At 36.7% G+C, this 13991-nt stretch overlaps 1 protein-coding gene across 1 annotated transcript in view; it reads right to left on the bottom strand.

The window, feature by feature from the left end:
• Positions 1-13991, bottom strand: part of FAF1 (Fas associated factor 1) — a 152808-nt gene that overhangs the window by 26020 nt on the left and 112797 nt on the right. Inside the window, exons 14-15 of the mRNA XM_014870659.2 lie at positions 5103-5239; positions 2546-2634 (exon numbers count right to left, since the gene is read on the bottom strand). Coding sequence (XP_014726145.1) covers positions 2546-2634; positions 5103-5239 — 226 coding nt within the window. The remainder of the gene's footprint in view (positions 1-2545; positions 2635-5102; positions 5240-13991) is intronic.

Raw genomic sequence — 13991 nt, 5'->3', positions numbered from 1 at the left:
GGACAGGCATGTTGGGTTACTATGAGTACACATGTGCATCCCAATGTTTTTAAGGTATTTCTTTGGAGATTATGTAAGAAAAAGCTTAATGAAGTACCATATACAAATCTAAAAATTAGATCCAACTGCTACTTAAGTGATGATATTTTAACACTTGACACTTAAAAAATATGCAAGAGATTTGCCCCATTAAAATGTTATGAGGCTAAACTGGTAAATTTTACCAAAACACGGATACAAAAGCACACGACTTAGCTAAACACTATTATTACCACCAGCTAATGAGGTGGCTTATTTAGGTGGCTCATTAAAGTTGGTAATGCTGTTCTGAGCATCCCACCTACACTCCTGTTCAGTAACAGGGAGCTGTAGCTACAGCCAACATCAGCTGAACACCTGGAGCAGCAGCTGGAGTGGTACCAGTCCTCCTGTACCCAAATAACCATGAGAGGGCACTGCAAAACATGCTGTGCCTGACAGGATTGTGCAATGGCTGTGCTGGAAGCTTTCATGTACATGAGAATTTCAGCTGCATAAACCCACTCACTACTGAATTCATGCTGTCATTTACAAATGTTTCCAGTTCTAGTTCTCTCTCACACACACTTCTGTTTACAGCAAGGCTACACTGATGACTTCTCTTTTTAAAGCACAAAAGAATTTTCTGCTTATCTTCTTGTGGTTTTACGATGACTTATTGTTGCTATTAAGAAAACAGTAACAGAAACCGGACTCTGTATCCTGTTTGCTATTGTAATATTTGGGGAAAATTGCACCAACTGCAGTAAGATCTTAAAAAAGAAAAGGTGTTGATGTTTGAACACTTGAAGTTGTCAAGTACAAGGCTTACAAAAAAGCTACATGTTATGTAGCTAACCACAAAAAGGTAATATTTTGTTTTCAGGCTGAAGCACTCTATTGAGTACAGACTGCTTGTCAAATACTCCCTCTCTGGAATAGTGATTTCATAAAGCAAGGTAATTTTTTGTTATGAAAACTTCCGGCTTCAAAGGCAAAAGTGTCTGAGATCACCTTTTCAGTGTGCTTGTAATGAGTGAAGTCAAGGTGTAAGTAAATATCCTATTTGTGTATAGAACCCATAGAGTCCAGAAAGCTGCCCCCAAAGTTTATGAATTTTTCCATCAGTTTTCTGAATGTCAAAGTGTGTTAGAAAAAGCTCCTGCTGGGGAAGAAATGTCACCAGTGCTTTCAGTGACAGAAAAACAAAAGACTACAGAAGACTTGGACAAAGGTAGATTCTGGAGAAAGGTACAAAAATCGATTTTCCATTCTCCCTAGACAGGCAGACCATTTGGGGGAAGGAGTCAGGGGATGACAATGTCCCCATGTGGGGACTGGGCTGTCACTGTCACTGCTCTTGGCCAAAGAGCAGCCCAGGACAGGAGCCAGTTCCTGGTTCTGTGTCTGGTCTGGTGTCCTGCTCCTCACTCTGTTCCAATCCTATCACTTCCAGTTTCTTCTCCTATCCCTTGTTTGCTCTTACCTCTCTGACTTTAAATGCTTTTGTTTCCCTTCCTTTTTATCAGCTTTTAGTTTGTAATTCTGAACCTCTCTTGGATCTCATCTGTGATGTAAATTTCACCTTCTTACTAAAGCATTAAAAAAAACTCCCATACTCAAAACGCTCCTGTTAAAGTGCAATAAAAAATTCAGTTATATTGTGCCTTGGATTTTTGTTGTAATCCTCATATTTCAATTTGTGTTCAGTATTAACAAAATTAAAGCCAATTTCTTTACCAATGAATTACAGGTAGCATAAATAAAGCAGAAAAAATGAATGACAGATATTGTGCAGATAATGTACCTTCATATTATAGTCAGTAAATCTTGTACTAATGAGATATAAGATTTAAATGTGAAGAATGTGTTTAGTGAATTATTGTCAATCAATGTCTATATAACAGGATAAGAATAATTTTGAATGGCAACACACCTATTATTATAAATTCCTAAGTACTTCATTACTTCAAAATGTCACTCTCAATTTATAGAGTAACAGATAAAGATCTTTCAGCTGTGTAACTCACTGTGTCTTCTGTGTAATTGAAACACTGGTTTTGAGAAGTCTTGTGATCATTTATGCATTCTGCATCATTCTGAATGGTGGTTCAGTACTGGTGTACTGCTTAAAGTTGTTTTCAGCCTCCTTTTCAAAAAACATTTAAGATATATTAATCTATTTTTGTTTTCTACATATGACTTAGAGCTGGTCAGTGGCAAAAAATTGGTTCATTTTCCTTGTATGAGCATATTAAGCTCTATAATATCACTATAATGTAAACAGTCACTAGTGACTAATGCTCAGAAAAAGGAAAGAAACTGAAAATAACAAGACCAAAAAGGAGGAGTTGTTCTGAGAGACCCAAATACACAAAGGAGACTTTGTCTTTTTAATTTCTGACAATGGAAGAGACACTAAAACACATCATACCCAACTCCACTGGCTAAAGGAACATGTGGATAATTTACATCCCCAGTCATTAGTGGAAGCCAGGAGGCATCTGCAGCAACTTTCAGTGCTCACCTCATCCTTTATGTCTTCCTGCTGCTGGGCACTGAAGATCTCCATTGCAGCCATCAGCCTCATCATTAGCTCATCCACTGTTGTGTTACCTAGCAACAAAAGAAGATAGCTGAACTTCATTTCATTTAAGTTATTAAACAAAAAAGAAGTCATTTTGGAATTAATCCATAAGAAATAGCCAGACTTAAAAAAAAAAAAAAAAAAAAAGAAAGAAGACAAGAGTAGAAAATGCCAATATCTCAGTAGAATGCTCTCAGTTCACCTTTTACTGAAAACTCAAAATTATTTTTACAAAGGTTGAATCACAGGTTAAAATTTCAGGTGGTGCAAATCTGAACAATTGCTTTTATGCTTGCATAAATTAACTCTATATTGTCTTTTAGTCAGTGATGTTAAAGGAAAGCAGTAGATCTGGGATTTCCTTATGTGAAACTGATTTTACAGTTTTAGAATTCCCACGGAGACCAAAGCAACTGCTTAGTCAGGCAACAAAAGGTAGGATATTGACAGCAGCATCCATGTGGATTGGTTCAAAACAATGGAAAAACCCAAATTGAACAGATGTGTATGCACATTTTATTTGGGTATAAATAGTAATAAAATTTCAAATACCATATTTTCTTCAGTCTATTTATCTCTCAAAAAACTTGCAAAGCTAATGAAGTGGAAAATTATGTCATCTATATGTGTATCATGAAATAGAACACATAATAGGAAAACAGATACCTCCCCATGTTTTCCTTCCAGCATGCCTCCAGTCTTCATAAAGACTGAAAGATTAATTTCCTACTAAGATGCATGTTTTGTTTTCTTCTTTCTCAACTGAGGACTAGACTACTCATTAAAGCCACTTGTAGTAGTTAGAAGTCTTAAACCATGAGAAATGGTCAATAACTACAAAGTCTTAACATGTGCCAGCCTAAACAGCTGTTGGACCTCAGCAGAACAAGTACCACTAAAGAAAATAAGACTGTCCCCATAGTTTCCAACCCCAGGAAAAAGAAATAAAAATCAAAAGCAAACTTAGACAGCCTGCATTTCAATAAACGCCACTGGGGTCTTAGGTTTCTATATAGTTGTATCTCTTCTGTCAACATGCCTTCTTGCCCAGCCCTGAAAGGCCCTCATTGTTCCCATTTCTAACATTTGCTACCTTAGCAGAAAATGTTATCCCACATGCTACAACATGCTGGACTTCAGAGCCCACCATTCATTGAGGCAGTATTGTTAAAAGATAGCAGTGTTCCCATTCCTGGGAAAATAGCAAGCAGAGATTGTGTGAGTCTTGTTAAAGGATAAGTTTAAGTAAGGCTACAATAGGTGATCGTTTTAGTTTAGTGCAAAAGATTGCAAAAAACCTGACAAATCATTAACTTAATGCACGCAATTAAATAATCTGGATTATTTTAAAATACAAAACAGCATTGTATTATGACTTTGAATTGTTGCTAAAGCAGTTAAGTACTTGAAGCAGCACCACTGACTTCAGTGGGATGGCAAAGGTTCTGAACTGTACTGCAGAGTCAGAAAACAAAGCTATTTATAAGACTATTTCCATGAAATAACCTATGAAACCTATGAAATAGGTTTTACAAGTTACAGGCATTCATACCATGAATTAGTGTTGTGCTGTACCTTGCACCGAGGAGACAAAATCTGTGCAAAAATTAACCACTTTTGTCCATAGGAAGGAACACTGCAGATTCCTCAAGAAAATTATTAATCTCAGATGCAGAAAGAAACACTAACGCTTGTCTGCAAAAGGCAGCATTTCCTGAGGCTGAATTTCCTCAGGAAAACAAGATTACAATAAAGATTGCTAGATATAAGCAATAAAAAAATGAGGACATAGTGTCATGAAGGCAAACTTGTGGAGAAAGAAGAAGAAATGAGAGGCAGCCATTCTTTGATGTGCTCTAATTTGAAGAGTTACTGAGAACAGCAGTCAGAGGGCAACACTCCACATCTCAGTCATCTTGCTGTCAGTGAAATCACAGGAATGGTTACACCAGAAAGAACTGCTCATGTAAGCCAGAAAGCTTCATTTATGTGAGATTATACTAGGAACTTAAATCCTGATCTGGTGTGGGGGTCTCAATGCTGCAGGCAGGTCTGAAAAAGCAACTCATGTCCAAATATTAGCAACAGGAGTCCAGGTATTAACAAGGAATTACACACATTGAACCAGCTGCATTCCAACATTATGCAAAAAGTGCTGCCAAGGTACTTTGGAAATCAGGAACGTATCTGGATACAAATTTGGAAAACTAAGTGTAGCTCCTTATTTAGGAATTTAAGCTTCCACTGGAAAAAAAAACCCAAAACAAAAAAAATCCCGTAAACTACAATTCTACTAGTGTCATGGCAACTCCAGTCTCTAACACCATGCTAATTAATACATTTATGAGTAGTAGATAATTATACCCTGGCAACTTAAAGTGTGCTTTGTGTAATAAATTAATATACTGGATATCTTAAAAGAGAAACAGTTAGCAAAGACCTCTTGTAACAGTTTCAATACTCACATAAGGAATACTTGCAAAATAAAGAACTGTACCTTGTATTACATTCAACACTTCATTAGATGATCGTTTTCCCATAATAATAAGGAAAAGTGGAAACTGGTCTGTCTTCTGAGTTCGAATTGTTTGGGCTACAACACTCCCAAAATGTCTAGTGCACATCGTCAGAAACCTTGGGGGGGAAGAAAAATAGTTAACATTGTAGAGGACTTTAGGAAGTTAAGTTTAAAAAAATAATTCTGCTAAATTCAGCAGTTTAACTGCATGTTATCTGCACGTTAACATGTTCTGCATTCAGTTCCAGAGCTCTTTATCTCTTTTTATGACTAAATTATTATAGTATTTACAAACATGATAAGGTCCAGGTTGTCTAAATTACCACAATTAACAACTGCTTGAGACAGTGATTTATTTCATGGACAATTCCATTTCTTGTTACACTATGTGAAGACTATAATTCAAAACTACCCCCCAAAATAATCATGCTGAATCAATTGTTTAAAACTTCTAAAGAAAAACTAAGTAGAACAACAATCTAATAAACATGGTGAAGTGCAAAAATAGTAAATTTCATACGAAAGCATAATTTAATAATGAAAGATCAAGAAATTGGTTTTATCAGCCACAGATTTAAAACATGGTACTTCAGAATTGTATTTTCTTTTGTACTAGTGCCCTGCCAGTGACATACTTAGCAGTGTGGTTTAAAAAACAATAATTCTAAGCTTTTGACCAAAAAAAGCTCTTAGATATTAGCATACAGAAGTCTAACATTAGTATTCTTAACACGATCTTGAATAAATGAAAAAACTGATAAAGCTTTTCTCTTCCATTAAAGGACTGTTTGAAATTAGCATTTCTTTCAAGAGAAAAGGGTAGCTTATGATATGTTTTCAGATCTGATGGTAAAAAGTAAATGTCATAATAATAATGAATTATGAAAGACCAAATGCAAATATAGAATGCTTTAATAAGATCCAATTTAATAAAGTCTGTAAAAATAATGGACTTTTAATAACACGGGTCACAAAAGGCAAAACAGTGGAAATTCTGAGGACTAGCCACTGGTACAGGCTTATTAATTCTTAATTATGTTCATGAAAGGCAACTTAAATCGTGTGTTTTCTTATGCCTTATGATAATATTTTAGGTAACAACTACTCTGAAATGTATGCTCTAACTGAAGAGCAAAGTCCCGTTGTCACATGCATTAGAAGCCAAATCTATTTGAAAAGACAAACTGCATTAAAATGTCAAGTGCTCCAAGTAATTTCTTCTCAAAGATACTGAAAAGATTCAAAATTGCGATTTTAAAAAAAATCAATATATATATATTGTATCCAATAAAATGGCTAAAAATGGATAAGCCTGACAAGTACAGCACTGGGCTTATTTGAGGCACCTGAAGTACTAAAAAAAATTCTTCTCAGAGAGAATTTGTCTTTGGCTGTAGTTGGATGGAAGGCAATGGGTGGGGGTGGCAAGCAAGTATTTCAAAGCCATAAGTGTTACTCCTTGATTCTCTGCATTTTTCAACTCAGAACAATCACACATAAAGAAGGCATCAAAAAAGCAAACAAAAAACCCCCAAACTCTGCTATATCAGAAACAGCGACATAGAGATGTAACATCTGGTAAGGATAAAACAGCATCTGTAAAGTCTGGGCATAGAAACTCTTCAGATAAATAATGGGTTTTGATGTTTTCCTTTCAAGGTGGGCAGAGGTAAGTGAAATGTTGGCCTTACAGAAGTCAGTAGTGATCTTCCACAGTAAAATGACTTATGTGAGTTCAAGGTCTCACTCCTGTGAGCAATAAAGACAGTGGACAATTGAACAGAATTCCTCAGACTTGTGTATTAAAACTGTTTAACAACATACCACAGAAGAAAAGCACTCAAGTTTCATGGAAAAACAAAATACTTAACTGGAGGTGAAGAAGTACTGTAGAGAATAATGCTAGAAGGAAAAAAAACTAAAGGGACTCTTACAGTACTAGTTGTACTATTCAAAGGTTCTGGTTTGTTAATTTTATTTTTTTTTAAGTCTATTTTGCATTTAGCCAACCAATAGCTCAGTCCCAAAATACACTTTTATAGGTATAGGTTTTACATGCAGAGAATTCTGAATGAAGTATTTAAGTTAAGAAGATTTTATATCTTTTTTCTGGGAGATGAATTTTTCTATGCAGGACTTCTGGCTGACTACATAGAAGCTAACAGGTTATGACACCTTGGGGTGCTCTATAACCCAGGCTGGGACAGGATTCAGCTCCCTGGCTTCAGGAGATGACACGTTGTGCCAGGCTGCTGTAAGGGCACACACACTTTCCTGGGTGAGTGGCAGCAGAACAGATGCCAGATGCCAACATCGCCCCTCATGGTGGGTTTTTTCTTCATGGTGCCACTTCTTACAGCCACTGGTACCATTGTCCTGCTCTCACCAATCTCCTCCCTTGTCCCTTGCTGTGCTGCTGTCACAATCTGCTCAGCTCACTCACCTACCAGTGACAAGAGCAGCCTGTGCCAATTCTGGTGTGAAAGCCACAGGCTTTCTTGGGACAGCAATGAGAAACAACTCTTCTTTCCAGCACTTCCAACACTGAATAACCAATGTCCAGACCACAGCACAGGCAGCTGTGATGAGAACATTCTTGGGAGATGAAGGTGAGATTATCAGTGTGTACCCTCAGGACACACAAGAACATTTCACTAATATCAAAACACATTCCTCCTCCTGGAACCAAGTAAGACCCCACTTGTCTGCTGAACTAAAAAGTAGTAAAGCCAACGAGAATGTGGAGATGATCAAACAATGGAACACTGAATAGAGAGGCAACAGCAATTCCCAAAACTGCCACTGTACAAGTCCTGCTCACCAGAGGCCACTCAATTCACAAAACTGCTATTTTACTAGATGGGTAGGAGTTGAATTTTCATTGATGATTTTTTTCCCCTTTTCTGCCTTTACTGATTTGGTTTTTGCAGACCTTTTTACTTTCAGATTCATAAATAGGAAAAAAGGAAAAAATCCCTCCTCTACATGCTAATATTTACTGTTAGAAGTGAGCAGGACCAAAACAATTCCGTGCAATAACCAGTATCTTACTCTGTACATCACTCACAAGGGATTTTCTTACTTTCATCTAAACAGAAGTGTGCCAGATCTCCCAGTGGCATCTCCAGAGCTGCCAAAAAAGTGCCTGTGGAGTCCATCAAAGAGACAGATGTCCCTCCAGGGAAAAGGGTTTTCCACAGTGTTGGGTTACTGTGATCTCCAACCAACAGTGGAAATAGAGGAATGCTGTCAGAAAGGGAGGGCAAACAGCACCCTACTAGTCCTTTTATTCTGAAATTACAAAGATATTCAAGGAAGGAGTAGGACAAAGGCAAAAAAGCATTTTATGAAGTAAAAAGCCATTTTAAAAAATAATCTCAAAAGTTACAAGAAAAAACTTAATCAGGAAAAGTAACAGTTCTGGCAGGCAGCACCATTTCTTTCATGACTCAGTAGCAATGAAACCAGCAGTTACAGCTACAGAATAAACATGGACACTGACCACGGCTTGACAAATACAGAAACAAGCTAAAAAATATGTAGAAACTACTGAAGTTTTTTTAAATGTAGATTGAACAGGTATTAATGCTTAGACACAGTTCATTTTTTAGTTAAAAGTAGCAGAAACAACAAAATTTTTCTGGTGCCATGAAGATGCTGATTGGAGGAGTTGCTGATGCCTGCACAGTAATTATCTCTCCACATGCACTTTGGAGACAACCTGTGAGGAGTCATCATCTACATGTGCTAGTTAGCATCATGTGCTACAGCACATGAGTTTTCCAAAGAAGAATGTTATAATTTCCTACCAGCTAATATGTGAGGCCTTATATAAAAATATACTCCTGGCATAGTTTTTTTGGTAGTTGTATTTATTTTGAAGTAATTTTTATTAATGTAGTAACTTATTTAATATTACTTTAAAATAAGGTCCTATTATGCAATTATGACAAAATAATAGCTTTAGGAATCTACAGAAAAAAGTATTATCGAGTCTCAAACCCAAAGGAAATACTTATTACAAGTTAAGCCTCAAGCATATGGTATATCACAGCTCCTGATCTCAAATATGCTATGTATGACTCTGTAGATGCTGGGGCTTAGCAATCATTTGTTTCTGTGAAAATGTGCAGCTTTTAATTTTTAATAACAAAATTGGGCACTTCTGGCCAAAGCACTTGTCATCAAAAGTGTTCATCTCAGAGTTCAATATTATTTGATATCTGGAAAAAAGCTACGATGGTAAATACTTTGGAAAAATGTAAATATTCCTTCAGCATTTCAGTTTAAACAATTTGGTAAGTTAGGAACATCCCTGGTGCCCAGTTCCTGAAGGGACAAGGCAGAGGCACTGCTTGGCTATGAACTGTCATGTTCATTTTCCATTTTCCAATGGGAACTCGTTCAAAGCCACTCCTACTCCTGCCTAGCAGGGAAAGAATCTACAAAGAAATGAAGAACTGTAGAGGAGTGAGAGGAAGAATTTGGCAAAGAATTGAGGATTCTGAGCTAGGAGAGTTCTCTGCATCTCCTTTAAAAACCAGAGCACAAGACAGCACTTCTGCCCTTGGCCTTGATCCAGCAGGATTCCAGAGGAGCAGAGGAATTCAGAATCCTTTCTCTGTCCATGCAGAAAAGTTTTCATCAGCATGGCCTTGAAAGACATGGACACCACCCACCAGCCACCACTGAAACCAAACACTTACTACTCTGCCTGTCCTCCTTCTGATCCCCAATTTCCTGCAAGAATCAAACTGATGATACAACCTGATAGGATGAATAGCTCTGCATATACCCCCAAATTAATCTCCCTTCTCAAGGTATCATGAATAAAATATAATTCCCAAGCAGTCAATGCAGTGGCAGAAAGAGCAACTAAACCTAAAATGTTAACTCTAGTTGGTTCATGTAAATCCAGTTATCCTGCAGAAGGAAAACAACTCAGAGGAGATTGCATCCTGCACACTGTAGTGTGTTCCTGGAGTGTGCAGAGGGACACTTGGTGATACATTTTGAGTGGTTTTTGTATATTTAAAAAAAAAAATTTCAAGCTCTCATTGGCTTTTGCATTTCTTACCCTCTTCCCAGACCTTAATGTTATTTAACAATGGTATTAGCAAATGTCTAGTGCACTTAAGGTCAAATTCTCTTCCATAAAGAGAGAACTCACCTCTCAAATGTATGGAAAAATGCATTAAAAATAAGTATTAAAAAAACATAGTATTCTAGATCTTCATAGAGTTCATAGTATTTCAGATTTTCTTTACTTTCTGTATCAACAGAAACAACAAAGTTCTGGTTATTTTTAAGTCTTACTCATATAAATTCCTGTAGTTACTTCTTATTTTTATGCACAGAAGGGAAAACTTTGGTAAAGTTTCCTCCTAAAATTATGCCCTTTGGCACATGGTGCCCACTATGCTTCTTGGAAAGACTTTTTAACAGAACAGAAAGGCTGAGATGTTTTTTGCTGCATCTTCTTAGCCTAAAGTCCTCCTCAAAAAGCAGCAGCAGAAAAATCTGACAAACTCTTTTAAAAGACCTATTCCATTTGAGAACACAAACTGGATGACTTTGGGCAAAAAAAGTGTGATTTATTTATGACTAGATAATTCCCAAAGCCAAGCTTAAACAGCCTTTAACATTTCAGAAATGGGTTTGGAAAAAAAGTAACTTCTTTGTTGAGCATGAAGAAAACAATTATGAATATTAAATATGCAAGATTTCTGATTGTTTTTAATAATAATTATATAATGTGCAAAGTCAACATAAGACTCATTAAAATGTTAATGTAAAAAGAACATTTTTGTATTAGGTGTTTACATTTTTAAAAGAGTAAAAGCTGAGGTCCTGAATTGGCATATTAAATTAAGCCTGGTCTCCATAATACTGAGTTACTGCCTTACCCACATTGGTGGGGCCATAACTCAAACACAAGGAGCACCAGACACAAGGTGTGTTTTAAAGATGTATACAGCAAAATCAAATTATGTGGGTAATATCCTCAGAATCTACATGCTAAACAATCAGATCCAGATGTTAAAAAGCTTGATTTTATCAATTTCTTTATGTAAAAATAAAGCCTACATGAGTGGGTTATCTATCTCTTCCTAAAAGATGGAAGATCTGATTCCCATCCTGAAAGGTTCAACCAGATTAGATAAATACTTCACTACCCCATTCAGTGAAAACCACAGCCCTCTGAACCCAGTAGTCCCTCCTTGGACACCAGGGAAAGTCACTGGTGAAAGAATAAATAAAATTTACCTCGACCCCTTGCTAGAACACTGCACAAAGAATGGAACACACAAGATGCACTTTCATCATCACCTATTATGTACTGTATGATTTCCTAAGGAATATCCAAGGCTTGCCACAGGTAGATTTAATATACAGATTTAATAATAGCCTAGATAAGAACAGACAGTATGTTTATTTCAGATGTTGGTAAAGTGGGAGAAGATACAAGCACATTAGAAGTCAGAGAATTCAGATTAAACTTCACAAGTCAAAGAATCATCCTGACAAGTAAGATACAATTCTGCAAGGTCAATGAGAGTCTCCAAACTGGAGGAAAGATTGCACAAATACGGCAGAAGAACCAAGCAATAAGAGAATACAACCAGATCCTTCCTCAAAACAGCCCAACAAATCTGTCTCAATCACCTTTTCTTCTGCCTTCACATCTTTAGCACAGGACACAAAAAAAGGTTTAATTTTTTCAACTTTTCTGTTTGATAAGCTTAATCAATTAGTTGTAGTTTTAAGTACAGGGGCATAGAACATTGTTTGAGATTTTGTTTTAGAGTGGGGACTTAAAACATCTGCTTACACATCTATCAGTTTAATTAATTCCTTGGGTTTAATAACTATTTTTCTCAGATGACCTTAAAACATTGCTAAAGGCATATAAACTGATGCACTGAAAACCTTGGCAACATCAAGAGAGGCTGCTTTCTATTTATAGTTGGATATTATAGACATCCATATCTTCCTAATCACGACCAGATCAAAATGCATTCTCTGCTGATTTTTAGTTTTCCAAATTTGGACATTTTTAGATTACTAACATGAAATTACCTTGAAGCACATAAATATTTAAGCAGGGATAGTTTACCTTTTCTAGTGGGTGTATAATAAACAGTTTAACCATCATCTATACACAGGCTGTTTTGTTCTCTATCTAAAGAGACAATCACCTTTTATCCTTTTCCCTTTTTTTCTTCGTTTTAGTGCTATTAGGAAACTATTCACAAGTGCAACCCTGAACAATACTATGCAGTAATTATGACTAAATGACAAAGAGATGCGAACAATTACCGAGTCCATTTTGAAACCCTACACTAATAAAGTCATTAGATGCTGCCCTTGCCATGAGCCTTCTAAAAGCTTCTGAAGTTACAAGAACACACGGCATTGTTCGTTAGGACAATTGCTGCTGGCAGAATGCAAACCTTGAGTTAAACCATGCTGCAAATTGATCTTGACATTCTGTTAAGAGCGCCACTAAAATCAAAAGCAAAGGAGAAAAGGAGAAAATGAGCGGGTGGGATGTAATCATGGAACAGAAGGGTTCCCTCCTCACCTTCTTTCCTCTTCCTCCTCAAAACAAACCATACAGAAAATGACAAACTCGCCTGGTGTTTGAGAACCTTTATTTTTAAAACATTAATTAGACTTCTGACCTGTTTTTATTGACTGGCACTGTATTGCTATTAAAGTAAATTAAATAAAAAATTGCAGAATACAATAGAAGAGGTTTTCACACTCTTCTGTGAAACCTGTTAAGGATTTAGTGCCTAAAGAACACGTCCAACAGTTTTGCAAGCAACATATACAGAATCTGTGGTCACTCCTAAAGAGGCAGTGAGAAATTAACTCATCTCCTCTTGCTCTCACAGACCCCACACCTGCAATATATTTGCTGAAGGATCAAATGGGATTGGGGAGCTGGAGTAATATGGTCAACTGGTCTTCATCCAGGCATGCATCATTCAGTAGGTTAGAATTAAGGGTCAGCAACTGTGAATATGGCTAATCACTTGATGACGGAAATTGCAGGTGAAGACAACCTGCTGCTGAGAAGCACTTTAGGGAATTAACTCTTTCCTAAGCTTCAGCAAAGTGAAAACCTATCATTTGAACATTAAAACTAACAAGTACCTGTCATCAGAGCAAAACTGGCAACACCCTGAAATACAGTGCCCAAGGGCAATGATATCAAAAGCTAAAAAGCTGCTACAGATTTTTGAGTCACTGTCTTACAGTTTTGGCTTTGCTTGGCAAACGCTTTGTGTGCTGGAAAGCTTTTAATACTATGCATTATCTGTGTGTACAAATATAACATATGTGTGCCATGTGTGTGTATATTTATCACTGTACATCTTTCCCGGATACAAACATATTAATGCACCCTAGTGAATTAACAAAACCAGTTAGGTATGTGTTTGCATAAACATATACAACTCTCATGCACATAATTGTATTAGAACAATGGTATTGACTCAATTCTTTGAAGTCAAAAAGTGCCAGAACTAGAGCTGCTCATGTCTGGGTCCCCTGCTTATCTATTGCAGAATCCCTCTGGAAACCTGAGGAATAGCTCAGCCCAAGTGATGACTCAATGCAGGCTTGTGCTTGGGCCAAATGGCAGGGCCAGGATTGCCAGCAGATTGCAAACAGGAAGAGATGACAAGAATATTTCAAAGAGTGACTTCCTAAGCTGAAGTCTAAACTATAGGAGATAAAGATTTCATGCATGTTCCTTAACAGTACAATAAAAGCACCACATTCTTTTCCTAAATGAAGATACTATTTATATTTTCCCTTTACTACAATTTTATTATGATTAATGAAAAAATTCATCAT

Source organism: Sturnus vulgaris, chromosome 9, assembly GCF_052056855.1.
Source record: "Sturnus vulgaris isolate bStuVul1 chromosome 9, bStuVul1.hap1, whole genome shotgun sequence".
Taxonomy (NCBI): domain Eukaryota; kingdom Metazoa; phylum Chordata; class Aves; order Passeriformes; family Sturnidae; genus Sturnus; species Sturnus vulgaris.
This window is presented reverse-complemented; position numbering and strand designations above follow the sequence as displayed.